This window comes from Nesoenas mayeri (assembly GCF_963082525.1).
Source record: "Nesoenas mayeri genome assembly, chromosome: 2".
Lineage (NCBI taxonomy): Eukaryota > Metazoa > Chordata > Aves > Columbiformes > Columbidae > Nesoenas > Nesoenas mayeri.
The window spans coordinates 98428250-98447311 of NC_137543.1; the positions used below are offsets into that span (position 1 = coordinate 98428250).

Genomic DNA, 19062 nt, shown 5'->3' on the forward strand with positions numbered 1-19062 from the left:
AGTGTATTCAAGATGTAGAGTAAAGACTTAACATCCCCAACCATTCCTGATATACAGACTGAATATCTCCATAAAAAGGGGCAATCAACAGTAATTCTGGAGAGAGTAACAAATCATTGTTACTAACCATGACCAAAGGAGGTTAAAAATGGAAAAAATTAATTTTTATTTCCTACCACCAACTCCTCCAAGAGTGACCATTCTTTTCTTGATATCAAACCCAAATATTGCCATGGCAGAGAAAAATTCTCTCTACTCCAAAAACGTCAGACAACTAAACTCAATTTGTAAGGATAAATCCTGCTTTAAGCAACACTGAAACAATCCTATCAACAGTTGGTTTCTCGACTCCTTGGCAATGATATACAAACAGGAAAGCACAGATTTCAGATGTGCAGTTGTGTCTGTAAGAAAGGAAATGAAAAGGAATCACACACACACACACACACACACACACACACACACACACACCGCTCCCCTTTTTATCACATGAGCACATGCTGCCAGGGGGATTTCATCTGGATTCACATTCTTGCTGTACAGGACAACAAGACGAGTCCCTGAAGATGGAAATAAAGCCACAGGAAAAAGAATAAATGGAGGTCTAAGGACCTACCTCCTTGACATAGTGATACACATGAGCTGATATACACTGTTGACTATCATGTTTAGGCTTGATCCATATAGACTTTCAATGTTTGTAGGGATGTTTAATGGAATGACAGGTCAGGAGCTCCATCGGACTTACGATAGACAGGTACAGTACTGGAGATACTAATGGCAGTTTTTACCTTCATGAGTTTCACAGACTATTGACCTGCTTCATAGAGATACAGAGAAATACCAGATCTTACTCTTCTAGACACATCACTCGGTGCTCATTTGACTGAAGCCTTCTGCACATCTTATGCTATCACTATGCACCAGAGCAGAAGGGAATACAGAACATTTGTACAAGCCTCACTCCACACTCCTCAACACAGCTTAATGAGTACGAGCACACTGACAAAAATTATACAAGTATTCATATTTTTTGTTACAGTCTGAGCATGAATCCAAAGACCTTATTTCACCACTTCTTTATGCTTTCTCTAACTTGAGTCTGGACTTAAAAACAAGGATAAATTGAATAAGGGAACTGAAGGGCAAGCTCAGTAAAAAGCGAGAGAACATGTGAAAGATGGTCAGTGAATGAATCTCATTCACTTAATCCCAAATATGACTATGCATCAGTCAGGGTGGAACTGTCTCCGGGCACTTCTCAAGTCTTCACTTCTCTATTTGTATTCTTCTACTGGAAAAGAAACCATCTTTAGATAAAAACCCCAAACAGACATGGTTCTCCATGCCATCAATGGCAGGCCAATGGCATCCTGGGGTGTATTAGAAAGGGGTGTTTAGTAGGTCGAGAGATGTTCTCCTCCTCCTCTACTCTGCCCTGGTGAGACCACACCTGGAATATTGTGTCCAGTTCTGGGCCCCTCAGTTCAAGAAGGACAGGGAACTGCTGGAGAGAGTCCAGCGCAGGGCAACAAAGATGATAAAGGGAGTGGAGCATCTCCCTTATGAGGAAAGGCTGAGGGAGCTGGGACTCTTTAGCTTGGAGGAGACTGAGGAGTGACCTCCTTAATGTTTACAGATATATAAAGGGTGAGTGTCACGAGGACTGAACCAGGCTCTTCTCAGTGACAACCAATGATAGGACAAGGGGTAATGGGTACAAACTGGAACACAAAAGGTTCCACTTAAATTTGAGAAGAAACTTCTTCTCAGTGAGGGTAACAGAACACTGGAACAGGCTGCCCAGGGAGGTTGTGGAGTCTGCTGCTCTGGAGACATTAAAAACCCGCCTGGACACCTTCCTGTGTAACCTCACCTAGGTGTTCTTGCTCCAGCAGGGGGACTGGACTGGATGATCCTTCGAGGTCCCTTCCAATCCCTGACATTCTGTGATTCTATGATCACTTAATTGGCATCCAGTTGACAGAAGAAAGAATTACCTTTTGTTTGTCATTACTTTTTTTTTTTCCCCCCCCATCTTCCCATCTAGTGAATTATTACTGCATGGTGCTCTGCAGGATAGGAATGCAGCAACATCTCAGCATTTTGTGGAATCTACTGAGTACCCTCAATTCCTATACCAGCAACATGCAGAGAAATATGCTGATCCTGAAGGGACAAGAAACTCAGGAGTTCAACCTCATTTGTACTAGCAGATATGTAGTAAAATACATTTGATTTATTGGATGAGATTGGTCTTGGTGCAATGGAAAAGCTAGAACAACTAGTCAAAAGAAAATGTAAAGCAAATATTTCAACAGCTTTTTGTTAAGCCACTCTGCTGGAGAAAAAGTTGTGTGGCCACAAAAATTTGCAATTTTATTGCCTAAATTCCACAACTGGGGGTAGAGGATCCTTCAAGTGCCTCTTTTAAACTTATTTATTCTTGCTATAAACACTAACTCTTCTAACATGTATCCTGTAGTAAAAGCAAAAGGAGCAGAACATAAACCTGCTCTGAGCATTTTACATTTTTTTAGAGTATTTGAAGTGCAAATAAAACTATTACTCAATTCAGTGTAACTTGTTTTTACAATTAGGAGTTTCTTTTTTTCTTTTTTTCAATTATTTCACATTTCAAGAGTGCCAGTCAAGAATAATAATGCAGAAAAATAAGCAAATTGTGAGACATTTCAATAACATCAACACAAAACTTCTCAACTTTCAATGAGGAAAATTTCAACTCACCCCAGAAATCCAAATTTCAAAATGTATTTGCTATACAAACAGATAAAGGAAGATATATTGCAATTATAACAGAGATCATGTAAATTATCTTAAAAATAAGGACCTTGCAAGCTAACAGGTAAAAAAGACTCAGCTTATTTGAACTTCAGTATAAATACCAGAATTAAAGAGTGTTAAGTTTAAAGTTTTTTCTTCCCCACACAAAGAAGCCACAAAAACAAAGGTAATACCACATACAAAACACCTGGAACACGTTACATGGGATTTTGTGCCACCTATATTTTCTGCCAAGCACAATCTTAATACTCAACTCTCCGCTATTATTTGTTTGAGTTTTTTTAAAGTAGCTTTACTTCAGTGATTTTGCTGTTATGTCACATACTGATGGATCACAGCTAAAATGCCCTGTTCCTCCCTATTTTTCAAATCTTATGAATTCACATAAGTCAATGAGAATATTGTAAAAACATGCCTTTGTGTGCTTTGATGCAAAATATAATTTTTTAAAGCTCACCCATCTTACCCAGGGAAAACTACTTTTCCATTAAAATTACCTCTAGGTCAAATCTAAGAACAAATTCAAGTACAAGATGTTTCCCAATTCTGATTCTTCTTTTTACACATCCCTTAAACACATTTCCCTGTTAGGTCTCCAAAAAAAATTCCACCTTAACCTAAAAGGGCAGAAGAGACAATCCAGTCAGAGCCTTTGACGTGTTGTTTACAGTTTTAGTCACATTTAAGAAGTCATATCAACACAAGCAAAAGAGGTTGTTATTATTATTAAGCAACTAAAAGTTATCTGATTCTGCTGATGGGTAGTAAAGACATGGGCACTTTGCTTTAAGCACTTATGTTGTATAAGACTTGAAAATAGGCCATCAAAGCCTCCAGAATTATGAGTATGTAAAAGTATAGACATTTCTCAAACTAACATTCATCAATATAGTATTTTTTCAAAACAATGGCTTCTCTTGTCTTGTTTTTCTAGTTTTGGGCTTTTTATGTGAAAAGCTGGGACTACAGGCAACACAATATCAATTATAAGTATGACATATGAGGTTATTTCTCAGTAGTTACTGTAATCTGAGAAATGAATAAAATGTTTCTCAGGATTCTGTCCAGATTTCCCTTAGGAAATACGTATGTGGGTGTTAAGAGAAGGGACGCAAATGAATGCTCTTCTCAACAAGGAGGAATTTATCTCCAACCTCAGAAAGCACACTGATGTCAGAACTACAGCTATATGAAATTGCAAACAACTTCAAAATTATCTCTCCTCGTCCAAGCAGACTAGAACATGTAGCTTGTTCTGTGATCCAAAACCACTTCTGCAAGCGAGTATCTGCCCACAAAAGGCAGGCAGGAAGTTGTCTTACAATGTTGTGTGCTAACCTGTAATCGGGTTCCAGTATTTTAAAGCTGTCTCATTTTCTGGATCAATCTATCTTCAAAATAATCAGGAACATAGCATTGAAAGGAATCATCTGAAACCACGGGAAACTACATATCATAGTTACACAAGATGAAATCAAGCTTGTTTCCCCCACACCACCTTTTCCCCACAGAGTTTAACTTGAAAACAGGGGATGGCATTAAATTCTGGTGATCTTCCTTGGGTTCACAAAGTCACAGAACTGTGCAGTGTGGGAAGCCACCTAGGGACGAAGGAGCACAAATATGCGTGAAGCTGCCCAAAGTTTTAATAAGATGACGCAGCTGGAGCATGTGATTGCTGCTGTTTTTCTCACTGACTCGCAAGTTTTGTGGTGCACTGGAGTTCAGAGAATTGCACAGTGATTTCTGGCAACTTTCATGAGTCTTCCTGAATCTTGCAAATGAACTGTGAAATAGCAAGTTTTCTGAAGACGAGATGTACAAGAACAAAAGAAAATGTACCAAAATGCATAAGGAGGAGATGTGATAGAAAATTTAAACTCATGATGGCACTATAAGCAGAAATAGCTTAAGTTTGCGAGGCTGGGAGACAATAACCTAAGGGAGGCAAATGTGCAAAAATGGAAACAACCAAAACAAACTATTTTCTTCTAACTCAATGCAGAAGTTATTCAGCAGACTCAAAAGAGGAAGCTTTCATGAATCAGAAAAAACCAGCTGTACAACTTATGTGTACTTAAACAGCATTTCTCATGTCTCAAAATCTGAGAGCTCAAAAAATAGCATGAACACAAAACATTGCACAGCTAGAATTAAAGGCCAGTAATACCTGGTGGGTACAATGTTTCGTAATGATTTTTGGCTATGGCAAAGAACTTTACCAACCTGCACCTCCTGACTCCACTAAAAAAACTCACTGCATGTGAACAACATATGATTGAACTACGTAAAGAGCCAAGTGGATGATGCAGAATTGACACCAATTTATTTGGACATGTCGGCAAACTGCACCACCAAAGAAACAGGCACAAAATACACTGTCATAAGAACAGGGGAATGAAAAATATGTGTTGCAGTACAATTGGCAGTATTAGCAGATAGTATGGAATTGCCATTGTATGTTATTTTGAGCAGTAGAATAATGCCAAAAAAAGAACTATTTACTGGAATAATTCTTAGGTGTCATATGTCAGCAAACTTAATGAAGGACTGGCTGAGTGTTTCTTGGAATAAGTCACAACATATGCTGTTCATTAGAAACATGATTGTCCTAGATTCATTCAAGTGGCATTTAACAACAGCAGTGAAAAACACTATCTGAGAAATTAATACTAGTCTTCAAGTCATACCACAAATGATGTCACAACTGCAGGTATCTGATGTGCTAGTGAAAAAGTCCTTTAAAGACCCTTTGAACTTTTCAAATATTTTTTCTCTTTAAATGACTCTTGGCAGAGGATCATCCTCTAATCCCTATAGGAAAAGTAAAGAAGCCCAGTTCAGGATTATTTTGTCATCAAATTAAGACTGCATGACATCAGAGAAATTCAATGTTTTAGCTAAAGGGTTTCACAAGTTCTGTACTTTAAATCCCATGGATAAAGCTGAAGTTCAAAGAAGTGAGTTCAAGCAGTGAAGACTCTAAAAATGAGAAAGCAGCAGAAAGGGTAAGAGTGGGAGAAATCATGAAAATGTGTGCAAATTTGAGAGACACCAGTCATAAAACATAAGACAAAAAACAACCTTCTTTCAGACAAATACTTAGTGAAAAGTTTATATCCCAGTTATATACTGAATACAGGTAGGTAATAAACTTTTTGTGCATAAATATCTTTCTTTTTGTGAGGGATCATCTGGAATTCAAGGTTGTCTTCCTTTCAGGTTAGCACAGTAGCAAACATTTACTCTAGAAGAACCTGCAAAACATCTATATGCAAAAAGTTCAATCTTGTATAACACAGATCAGCACAAATGGCAGAACTGCCACATGTAACAGTAAGAGAAGTTGAAGACATCAACAGCTTCCACCTTCTCAGCAGCAGAAGGGAATTCATTATACTGAACTCCAGAGAGTCCAACAAAGTTGACCAGGCCTAACATAACTGAGGAAAGAAAAGGACCATAGTGGCCTCAACCAATATAACCAAAGGGGTAGCTCCTCCTGCCCTCAACTGCTGAATTCAATGAGCAATTCTCATTAATGGACACCAGAGGTTGGTTTTTTAGCACTGAAAGAAGTACAGGTCTATCCTGCAAAATCAGCTGTAGCAAGTCTTGATGTTCAGGGGAAGACAGAAATCAAGCTATTCAGGAGGGAGGGAACAGGTATTTTCTGGCCCCAACAAAACTATTTTTTTTTTCTGCCTTCTTAAAATTATGTTTCTACATAAGCTGCTCAAGGAAACTAACTAGTAAGATGCACTGCTTCTCATTCTGCACGAGGAAGCATAGGGGAAGAGGCATATTCTCAGCAAATGGGGAAAGAGAACAAGACAGACACACAGACAACAGAAATGCCTACAAGCACAACAGCTGGGAGATGAGAATGTGAGACATAATGATATATCATCTCTTTATGATAAAGAATTTCTTCCACGTTCTCAGTGGAATTGTTCTGATGTAACACCTAGAGATTTTGTAGCAGACCATTATAAATAATTTTATAGTCCATTCTTCAAATGTGAATTTTTATCATTACAAGAAATTAGTAATAACTGAAAAAAACAATCTTTCAGAGTGTCATCAATATGCTATTTAAATATCTAATTAGAAAAGAATGACCTTGGATGTGAGTTACAGTAAGTTCCAGTGGAAAGAGACCTTAGGCAAAAAAGTAGACTGTTAAAATTCTCTGCTGTAAACAACTGTTTTTTCCTTTTCCTTCTGTCACAGCAGTGTGGTTTCTGCAAGCTTTGGAATACTAGCTTTTCAGATTTCATGGTTAAACTGCCTTTCATATAGAGAGACACAACTGTGCCATCTATCATTTCCCTATGTAAATTATTTTGTGAAGTGTGCCAAAGCAGATTGATATCTGGTACATATATGGTTGAAATACATGCTTAGTATATAGTACACCTAGAACTGAAATACATGTATGTGCAAATATTGATTAAAAATATAAACAGAAGAGCGTAATGCAGAGATTTCCTTTCAAAAACATGTATATCATCTTTCCAGACTTTCTACTTTCTCTGACGGCAGCTGACATGATAGGGCTCTGGCATGTCATAGATGTTTGAGCTAAGTATTTATGAAAAGTATCCATTTAAATATTATAAGCTATGGTAGGGCCAAAATAATTGTATCATTTCATGTTCCCTGGGGAGATCACTCTAAGCCATGGGTGTCAAACTCATTTTCACCGGGCGGGCAAATGAGCCCTGCCGTTGCCTTCAAGTGACTGAATATAAATTTTAGGACTGTATAAATGTAGCAGTCGTTACATTTTTACAGTCTGAAAATTACATTCGACCCTTTGAAGGCAGCTGCAGGGCTGATTTGCCCCCCCGGTGAAAATGAGTTTGATACCCCTGCTCTAAGCATTTCGCTTGAATTCAAGTAAAAATAAATATATGATAATATAATCTGTAGTGATATAATAAGTATATTATTATAATCAGAAGAAATACTATTTTGCCTCTCCAAGCATAATATTGAATGCAAATCAAAACATATATTCATCTTGTATTCTAAAATAAAAATCTTGTTTAAATTGCAGTATCACATGAGTAAAGCATTAAAAAATTAAAAAGTTAAACATTAAAATACAGAAAATCTGTGTTATTCATGAATAAACTAAATCAAGTAAACTGGAAAACATGGAATTCATCCTTGTAAGTATTCAGTCAATGATTTTTACAAAATATGAACAGATTTGTACTTCAGACTCACTATTCATTCAAGATAGGGAGAGCAATATTTTAGGAGAAGATGGAGATGTTGAAAACATTGTGGCATAGTTGGATATAAGTATATAAGCAGTTGCCAAAAAAAAAAAAGCCTATCACTGTCAAACAGTAGGTAATCCAATTTTTCACATACTGGAAAGATTTCCATTTTCCACCTCTCTCTACATTTTTATTTTTATAACATTGTACTAGGGAAGAGATTTGAGTTCACATCAGTTAACACAGAAAGCCAAAGAAATAGTGGTTGTTCTGCTGAAGTGTTGAAGTTATTACTGAAATATCCTACTCATTTCAGCACAGGAGGGCAATGGCTTCATATGCTCTCCGACACTCTAACGACAACACCCTTTCCTAAGCAAAGATATTTTGATACGGTTTCAAGATGGTGCCTCCAGAAAACTCATCCCAGTTATAAAGGAGTCAGATTATGTGAATGCACAAAGTATTTTCAAAGGTGGACTCACAGGTGTAGATGACGTTTGTTGAATACCACAAAAAAAGGTGGAAATCTTGGTCAGTCAGGTCAATTAGCTAAAAATCTAGACAGGCAACACAGGCCTGTCAAAACTAAAACCAAAACAAAACAAAACAAAAAAAAAAAAACAAACAAAAAAAAAACAAAAACAAAACAAAAAAACAAACAAAAAAACAAAAAAAAAAACACCAAAAAAAAACAAAAAAAAAAACAAAAAAACCAAAAAAAAACAAAAAAAAAACAAAAAAAAGGAAGACAGACCCTAAATTGGATCATATCAGTCTTTCAACTTCATGTTCAACAGGGTTCAGTTCTATGTCATGTGCCCCCAGGACCCTGAGTCTACACCTGAGCCTGGTCAACACCAGCCTTCCTGCTGCACTGTCAGATCAATAACCAGATGCGTGTTTCACTGATAAGAACTGCAGCATCCTCAAGCGTTCTCAAGGATCTCAGTATATCTCCCTGGAGCAAGGGAATAAACACTGTTCTAATGGGACTCTACACATCTGCCAGTGTACTGGCATCAAACAATTCCAAATCAATAACTATCCCTCCATCAGAAGAGGCAAATAAAGCCACATACTTCTCTTCCTGATCTTTTTGTTCATAAACACCTCATTTCTCAGATGATGCCACTGCCTCCCAACCTACTGTCATGCGGGGGAAGCCACTGATATTTCTTGTTCATGAGACACCGCAATCTACCGCAGCAAAGAGACGGAATATGATCTGCTTTTATTACTGAAAAACACCTGAAATATGTGCTGATTCAATGAAGACTACCTATAGCAAAATTAATCCATGCACACCAAAGACTATCCAGACATCTTATCAGCGTTATTTTGCATTTTTTTGTAACCTAATACCTCACAGGTACTTAGGTATTAACCACCAAAAGGAAGCAAGGAGAACCATCTAGCGCTGATAAGTTTTAGAATGTGAAAAAAGTTAACTAAACCTAATATTTCAGACATCCAAATTAAAAAAAAAACAAAACCAAAACCAAAAACAAAACAAAACAACAACAACAACAAAAACCCAACAACAAAACAACAACAACAAAAAAACAAAACAGAAAAAAACTCACCAACTTATACAGTTGAATGTATTTAAGTTTCTGTCCTCTTTTTTTTGGGGACAATTTAAAAACAAAACCAGCATTACTTACATTTTCATGGACATATGACTCCAGGGTATTTTATATACTCAGTCCTAAACAAATGCTGAAATGCAATATACAGAAAGACTATTATGAAACTGCATATAAAATTAAAATGCAACTCTTGAAGAAAATCCAATCCTCATGCTCCTGAATTAATTATAAAATTACTATTAAAAATCTGCTTAAAACATAAAATTATGAAAGAATAATATTTTAGCGTTTCACATTCATAACCAGGGAAACATTCCTGCCTGGTAGCATCTGGACTGACAATGTAACTCTATAGCTTATTTTTTTATGATGAATTTTTGGTTACTTGATTTGTAAAACAAACCAAGTACTATACATGGAACTACCTTTTTTTAAATTATTTTGCTAGATTCAGATCCATCAGCAGCTTAGAAACATTCTTAAAAAATACCGCTACAGAACTTCAGAATATAGCCTGAAAAACCCTGAAAAATGAGCAAAAAGCAGCAAGGACTTCTAAATAAAGTCCTAAGCACTATTATTTATGTTCACTCTCAACAGAAAGCTACCAGTGACTGTTCCATTAGAAGAAAGTTCGCATTTCTTCAGCACTGAGAGTACTAAGTTTGAAGTGTTATACCTTAATTAGTATTTAAGAGTCAAAAGTAGATCTGAAATTTTTTTTTGAGATAAAGTACCATATTGATCTTCTGCAAGATTCTCCAGTACTACAGAAATAATCTATCAGGCTTGGTTGGATGTGTAATTCTAATTTACTTTTCATTTTAATATAGCTTTTAAAAGCTCTTCTCCCAAAAGAAAACATACACAAATGTCCAGATTGAGAAACCGCCAGCACTTCCACTGAATTACACAGTCCTCTTGGTACAGCTCCCTCAGAACCCTCAGAACCTCAGATGCTCAGTTTGCTGGGCTGAATCTCAAACATCTGCCTGTCTCCTGAGTAGCTTAAAAGTGGGATCTAGAAAAGTAACAAGAGAATGAGACTGTATGGGATTCACACAGTGTCTTCAGTGGAGGAAGAACAACAGGAAAACTTGGACAGAGACTTTCCCCTTTGGGTATGTTCATACTGCAAATCTAACATGATTTGCATGAGATTTCAGCTCTGAAGACAGTCTAATGCATGCATGCACACTGCTATGTTCCTTTTGGATTTGAATCCCTTGTATAACGTGTGTTTAGATTTCTCCTCTAGACAGCCACAGCAGCAGTACAATAACTTGTGTGCTCCAGAAGGAAAAAGAGAGGCAGAATCTTCAGAAAGAGTACAGAAAGCACTTCAGTGAACCTACGTGCAAACCCACCCAACAGTGAGTTCTAGTGTGGGCTGATATTCAGCTCGTACTGGGTTCCCTTCATGCTTCCCGAGGCATCCAGGCAGAGCACAAACGAAACAGTCTTCAAAATGTATGTGAGTGGTGGCAACTTGGATATAAAGGAGCTCTGGTGATGGCACAACCACAGACATGTCAGTAATATTCAAAAATAGAAAGCAGAGAGTTCAGGATACAGAATTACATAATTAAAAGGTGGAAGACAAAGTCTTGATCCCATTAAAGAGAGTTAGGTGGCTACACAGGTTATGAGACTGGCACTAATGAAGATTAGACCACTAGAGAAAAAGGTTTTTCCTTAGACCAAAATGAAGCTGTAACGCAGAATGGTTTTGAGAACATTTCTCTTACTTTAAACTAACAGACGGAATAATCACATCAGGAGATTAGTGAACAACTTTATGCCTTTTTTCCAAACAGCATTTAATATGCTGTTCTACTACTACTACCTCACTTGTTCTGCTAAGATGACTTGTACAATACATGCCTACGACATAAATAAAAGTGAGAGATTTAACCAAATGCCCCTAATTCAAAGCAGAAAAATATTTTGGAGGACAGGGACAGATCTCTGTTTCTAGGTTCAGATCTACTAATATCACTGCAGAACTTACTACAATAGATACTGAGACAACGATCCAAGTTCTGCTGGAATCACTGCTTTTTATTAAATGTCTATTCTATAGAAAAAGTAATTAATAACTGATTTGAAAAAATGTTTTCTAAGTGATAACAGAGAAAGAAAACAACATAGGCAGAAATGGTCACTTATTCCTTGGGGAAAATTCGAGGTCAACCTACGGCTTGTGTGGGATACTGGGATGGTAAGGATTCCTTATGTATTTGGCACTTGCAAAAAGTAAGATTCACTAACACATCTTTGTGTGTCAGAGACATCTGCAAAGTCTCTCGTGTTCCTGCTCTGGTACTCATCATGGCCTCTGAACATACTTGGAACCTCCAAAACATGTTGCTCCTGGGATGGAAGGTTTTCTCTAGAGTCACAGTCTGTTGACAGAAAACACGAACTGCCATGGCAAATTAAACAGATAAAGATAGCTTCTATTTCTAAATGAGAAATCAGCAAACCTCATGGCAACCAATATTAATAGTACAAAGAAATTGTCCATTACTTCTGAAAAAAAGGCAAACATTGAACAAGATCCAGCTCCCTCTAAGGTCACAGCAACACCTTTTTGGGGACAAACTTGCCACCATGTGAAAGCTCTGAGGTGGCTCACAACAGCCAGAAGCAGCACTTGCCTTCACAGATATATTCCATACCCAATGGGGTTTTGTTTTGGTTTGTTTCAAATTATTACTGCATGCTGTAGTGGAGACACACTATGTTTGTCCCTGGGTAGAGCAGACTTGATTCATGCCAAGGAGCAGCTGAGGAGGCTCATGTACAGCAGCAGTCTGGGGATAACAAATGCAGAGGGATGTGTGCATACATAGGCGTGCACTTGTGCATGGTCAAGTAGGGAAAAAGTTCACGGTTATACAAGAACTGAACCCTTCAGAACAGGAAGACTTTTCTCCTCCATGTCTGAGAGAAGAGGGAATCGATCACAAGAAGCCCCAAGTCAAAACTACTGAAGAGAATGTGACGCTGTCTTGTGTTAAGAAACAAATCTTATTCTACAGTGTTGCATTTCAATTGCACCTACAGTCGCAGACATGGCTGCATAAGAATGAGAGATATCTTAACAACCAGCATGTTTGAAGACTCCTGAAAATAAACTGGTCATACTAATAGTTCCAGCTGGCAGGTGTTCACATACATGAAGGTATTTGTGCTACTGGAGAGGGAAAGGGGTTAGCGTGAGCCGCCAAAGACTCCAACAGAGTCCAACAGAGATTCTCCCACAGAATCATAGAACAGGCCAAGAGTTCATTAAGATCCCATATGTAAATATAATATCCACCACTTGTCACTGCCCTGTGGGCACCAGCAGGCCCTAAGTGACCTGATCAGCCTCAGCTACTGTCTCCACCAGCCCCCTCTGGGCCATGAGCCCCAGTTAAGCTCAAGGCTGTGTGCCCAGTCCTGGCTTGAGCTTAAATATCATGCCTGTCTCACACCCTGTGCTCACCTCCAGGGTGGACCTCAAAGTGGCATTATATGTGGCCTTCTCCCCAGGCCTGTGTCTCCAGTTCATTTCCTTTTGATCCCAAATGGAGCCCCTGGGTAGACCCAGGCCCTGGTTGACCATTTGCCATGTCTAGTACTGCTGATGGGTCCCTCCTACCAGCCGCCAGCTTTGCCCATAGTGTTCAGGCCCCGTGGCACCAGGTGTCCCGCTGGTGCGGGCACAGTCTCTGCTGGTGGCACCCTCGGATCCCCTCTTGTCCTCCCTCACAGAGCAGCCCTGCTCGTGCTGCTCCCAGACACTATCGCTCAACAGCATCAGAAAAATGTATTTCCAAAGAGGAAATCATTATTTTTAGTGAAATATTTCTTACTATTTTGAGACCTTCCAGTCTGATCCAAACGTATCTGTCAATAAAGAGCACTGCAGTAAAAATAATCTTCAAAGTTCTCTCCAGTCTTTACAAAAAAAACCAAAAAACAGCTCAGATCAAACGTGGTGTTAGTATAAAAACTACTATTAGCCAGACTACTAAGGCAAAATTGATAAAATGAACACAGTCAAGTCACAGTAACACATAATGTACCTTGTTCTTCAATGATTATACTTTTAAATTTTCAGAGAGTGTTGAGCACTGCTGCCTTTGTAAAGATATGTTTTAATTTTCAAAGCCAGAGCAGTAATTAAAAAAGTCACCTGCAATACACAGGTGGAGAGGTTTGGGAGGGGGAAGCAGAAGAGAAGGACAGGAAAACATAATAACATGTATTTCAAGAGAGACAGGATTCCTTGAGCATGAGATGTGACATAGATCGCGACCCTAGTTAATTTAGATCTTATACAACTGACTTTTTTTGTTTGAGGTTTTAAGAATACTCTGGTCTTATCAAGTCATATTTGACTTCATTCTCTATGAAATAGATATATTTTTGTGGTGTCTAGTATTTTTTAGATTATCCTATGGTATAAAATACATATTTATACAGTCCTAAAATTACATTTGGCCCTTTGAAGGCAACCATGAGGCTGACGTGGCCCCCAGTGAAAATGAGTTTGGCACCCTTTCTCTTGGGAGATGTTAATTGTCTGCAATTTGATCAACTTGAGAGGATTTTTTTTTTTAATCTAGTAAGAAAATACATATGTTCAAAATATTTAAAAAAATAATTCAAAGGGTTCAGCCACCTCATGCCAAGTGTATATACCCTACAGTACCCTCCTTGTATTAACCTCCATAACCTGGCGTTAGAAATAGCAATACATTTTACCATCTTAAATGCTCTACTACAAATCAAAAGACATGTAAACAAGACCATGGCTCGATTAGTTTACCACCTTGACAACATTTACAACTAGAAAGGTATTATAATATTAGATTGTGATATTAACGGAGAAGAGAAATTTTTACCATCTGAAACTTAGACACAACAAAATGTAAAAGAATGCTTTGCTTATTTTAAGTCACGAAAAGGATTTTGATCATGTGGGCACAAACAAGATATTGACGGGAAAGACAATAAGTGAAATAATTTAGATTGCTTAAAGTAACTGTATCAGAAGAGCTCATATCCAGACTTTAAAAACAAACAATGCATGAAACTGCAGTTTAAAAAGGCATTGTAATTCAGCAATATGACAAAATGTCACCCATTTGTTTACCATAAGTCAGAGGAAAAAAAAGTAACCACACTAAGCCTTGAACTGGTATTCTGACCTAAACAGTCCACTAGGTTTTACAGGAAATTATGAAGGCAAGATTAAAGTCTAGGAAAAGAGAAAGAGGATAGTAGTAAAACTCTTTTATGAAATGTTTATGAAATTGCTAGACTAAACTCAAAACAAAGAGAGTTAAGATCCACCACATTTTTTTTTCTCTAGGCAGTAAGTTCACACCTACCTGGGACGCCTAGAGCAATACATTTTATATTTTACCATATGGGAAATTACTGCCTAAACTGGAGAAGATGGAAAAAATCAGAAGAGGACTTGTGAGGGCATCTTTTGTTTTGTTTGGGAAACTGACTAAATGGGAGATGAACAAGTAGAGCTGAGAAGTATCCAGGAAAGGAAGATTAAAATAGAATTCCTCAAAGTAGAAACACAGGACAGAAAAATGCTTGTAGTCTTATGGAGAAATGGGCATCCAGACTTGCTTCGTAGGCAGAGGGCAGCTTATTCAAACAAAGAAAAGCACAAAATATAAGCATGGTAACTCTTAACAAACTTATTAGAGGGGCAAGAACCAAATAACTATATCTAATTCAGCCATTATCACATCTAGGCTGGTAATTAGGTGCTTACAGATCTTAACAAGTTACTAACAGTGTTCTGGAGCTGCCTTCTTAGAAAATAGCACAGGAAAAACAAAAACAAAAAAACCAAAACAAAACCTCTAAATGTTTATTTCTGGTCCAATTTTCTTACAACTTTTTCATTTCAGAAAGTGTCAGATGAACTTAAAAGAGGACTGCATGACTGTATGCATCCCTGGACCAGCAGAAGTCTTGTACCCAAATAAACAGGGATTTATTTTCCAGAAAGAATTACATTGCATTTTTTTTACTATTTAAAATCAGTCATCCTGCTTCCTTCTGCGTAACTTCGGAATAATATACCAGGCCTGCAAAAAGAGATAAATTGGATACCTCAGCAGTACCGAACATTTTATAACTTCAGAAGATTCTTACCCAGTATTGATGGAAATTATTTCTATCAGCGGATTCTTCCTAATCTTTGGCAAATCCAGTCGTGCTCCCCCCAAACGTTTTCCATTATCCTTTTTCTGACCCAGCAGTCTCACAGAATGACCTTCAAATGAAGCACAAAAAAATCAGTCAATACCAAGCACAAGACCCATCACATCTGTTTTGATTTGCTCTTCTTCACAAGTAGTGTTTATACTTCAAAGATTTAAAATGAGAATGAGATGTAATAATTTATTTTCCCCAGCTGGAGCATTTAAAAAGAGACACTGACAGGTGAAATAAGTCATGTTAAGATGAACAAATAATTTCATCCAATTATCTTTTCACACTTGCATTTTCTGGTTTATTCAATTAAAATTATCTAAGCACTTTCATTTTCAGATTCTCAAGCAAATATCAACATAGTAATATTTAAATAAGTTGTATGGCAGGAGTAAAATATTTTTCCCCAAAATTCCATTCAAGCCTAAATTAGTAGGTAATAAACAACTAAATATTTTTTAGCTAATTATACTGGAGAACCAACACATTTCAGCCAAAGGTACCTGACTGTGTAAGTCTGCAGGAAAGTGCTGTGAAGTACACCCTGGTATCATGTTTGTGGCTAAGCTGACTACCAAGACTTATGCATATTCCTCCCACTCCAAGGAGGCTGCAGGTCAGAAAACTGCCTCAAAACTCCTCTCCTGAAGCCAGGAATATTCAGAGAGTAAAATACAAATACAATCACCAACTGCCTACAACAGTACGTCAGTCATACCACATCAACTCCTGCAATCAAAGAGCAGAAGTGAAAGGGTTCGCTAATATTCAGAAGCAAGATCTAGCAATTAAGAATAAAAGCAATTAGGTGTATATTATTGCAAGAGGTAGGGTAAAATGTGCCCAAGTTATAAACATAAGACTTATATCATCTATTTCACAAAGCCTAGAATAGGGAGGTGAGAGACATTAAGGGAAAGCTAAGGCTAGATACCTGAAAAGAGGTGGAAAGGAACCACTCTTTGGAGTGGAGGAAAGACAGAAAGCCTGTAACTATTGAAGCTGGGAAAACTCTTTGATAGTACATGAAACGACAACTACAATCTGTCAAATATTTCAGGAAAGGAAAAAAAACTAACATAAAACAAGGAAAGGCTGGGTGGGGGCAGAAGTGGCAAAAGGAAAGCATGAAACTGTAAAGTACTACCTGAGCTAGAGCTCACACAGCAAAGCAGATAAACAATTCAGATCATTGCAAACCACGTTTAACCACACCTCCTAACTTACACTACCAGCAGCTATTTACAAAACTAATCCATCAGTTGAAGTCCTTCTCCACTACCTGTTTTGAAGAGTCATTAATTATGTTTTTAATAACATAGTATTCACACTCTGGATTTATTTCTGTGATATGGCAACAACCACCCAGAAAGAAAAAGCTACTTCTGGCATACCACCTTTCCCAGGTTTGCTAAGATACATAAAAATTCTCACTCAAAAATGTGATCTAATGAAGAAGTGAGCAGGACTGGCCTAATATCATAAAGGTTAATACTAAAAGAAGACATCACCATGTCAACAGGAATTAAAAGGCATTATTTTTGCAGTTACACCTGACAAAAATTTCATTACATCCTGCTGTGAATTCAGTAATATGGTACTTGTGCTATTAACATTTGCTAAATTTTTCGCTTCTACCTTTTTTATGACAATAATAGCAATATCTTTGTCTCACAATACAATCAGTTATTTTCCAATCTAGTGTTTGTTTCACTAAGGAGTCATAAGCATGGTACCATTTTATGTACTTGTATAACAAAAGTGATTGCATAACCATAGGCATAAAAATTAAACTAGAAGCAGACAACATTCCTTTGCATATTTCCTAATACTTTGGTTTCTCTGGAGTAAACCAGTGTATCAATTTTTAAAATACTCAATTTCATGACCATACTAAAAATGTATTTCGATTTATGGCTGAAAATATAGTGGAAAAATTCACAGCATTCTTAAAACAATCAGGCTTAAGAGAATAACAAGCTACCCAAAATTTAAAATTCATACCTTTAGAACTAGGGTCCAACCACCATTCTGAAATTTAAAAAACAAACCCAAACCAATAAATCACAAAAACACCCGCCACCCCAAGTAATATCTCAGAGTACAGAATCAGTGAAGTTTGATCTCCTCTGACTTCACACCCTCTCAACAAACAGCCACCTGAATTACTGCCCTCTAACAATAACTTAGCTCCTGCTCTCCTTTTCTCATACTGAGAGCACTAATCAAAAAGGCAAATCTTTTAGTGGAACTTATGGAAAGAGAGTACCCTTTAGACTACCAAACTTGTCACAAAGCTGAAATCTGTGAAAGGATTAAAAACTAGTAAGGATGGAGGGCAATGGCAATAATGACAGACCTGTGTAGGAGGCACAACTTTATATCTTGTCAAATCTTGTCAACCAAAGTACCTTCTTATACATCTTTGTCTTTCAGATGCCAGGCAGGTTACCTTACACATTAGAACAAAATACTTAGGACACTTAAATGTAGAATGTAACTCATATGGAATGTAAGACCCAGCCTCTCTTACCCTCACAGACTTTCTTCATTCAGAAAAAAAAAAAACCCAGTGCTGTGATCACCCTCCACGTGTTTACTGGACATGACCACCCAGCCGAAACTCACACCTCAGCTGGGGGGATCTATGGCCTGGCAACCACATATGGCAGCTTCTTTTCACATGGCCACAGTTTTTCCCATATTCTTACCACATGACACTAAGGTTAAAGTTAATATGAGGCTTGCACAACCTGTGTGGCACTCAAGAAAGGGAGCATCCCTGTGCTTTTCACTCCAGACACCAAAGGAGAGGAGATTTAAAATCAGGAGATGAGTTTGAGCAGAAAGTTCAACGCTTCAAGAAAGCAAGTAGTAAATGCATACGCGACTACTGCAATTTGAATTTTATAGATATATTTTTTAAGAAAATAACCTCTCAATTACAGTATTTGTGACCTTAAACCCTTTTTCCCCTACTCCATACAAGGACTATTTTGTTTCATTTTAAGTAATCACTAAAGCATCTGTTTACAGCATTGTTGCTATTAATAAAACATAACTTGATAAACACTGAATCATATTTTTCACATGCTGTAGATCTTTCTTTGCCCAAACTTATTTCAAGAAAACTTAAAAATAAATATTGTTGTTTTCAATAAGGAAAAGGCAAAGCAACATTTTTTAAACTGTCTAAC

The 19062-nt window shown here is 37.4% G+C and overlaps 1 protein-coding gene across 3 annotated transcripts in view; it reads right to left on the reverse strand.

Moving 5' to 3' along the window:
* The window catches only part of CDKAL1 (CDKAL1 threonylcarbamoyladenosine tRNA methylthiotransferase), a gene marked incomplete at its 3' end in the record, with an annotated part of 411084 nt that overhangs the window by 245818 nt on the left and 146204 nt on the right, over positions 1–19062 (reverse strand). For all 3 annotated transcript variants that reach the window (XM_080340058.1, XM_080340057.1, XM_080340059.1), the window contains one exon: positions 15806–15926. In XM_080340058.1, coding sequence (XP_080196184.1) covers positions 15806–15926 — 121 coding nt within the window. The remainder of the gene's footprint in view (positions 1–15805; positions 15927–19062) is intronic.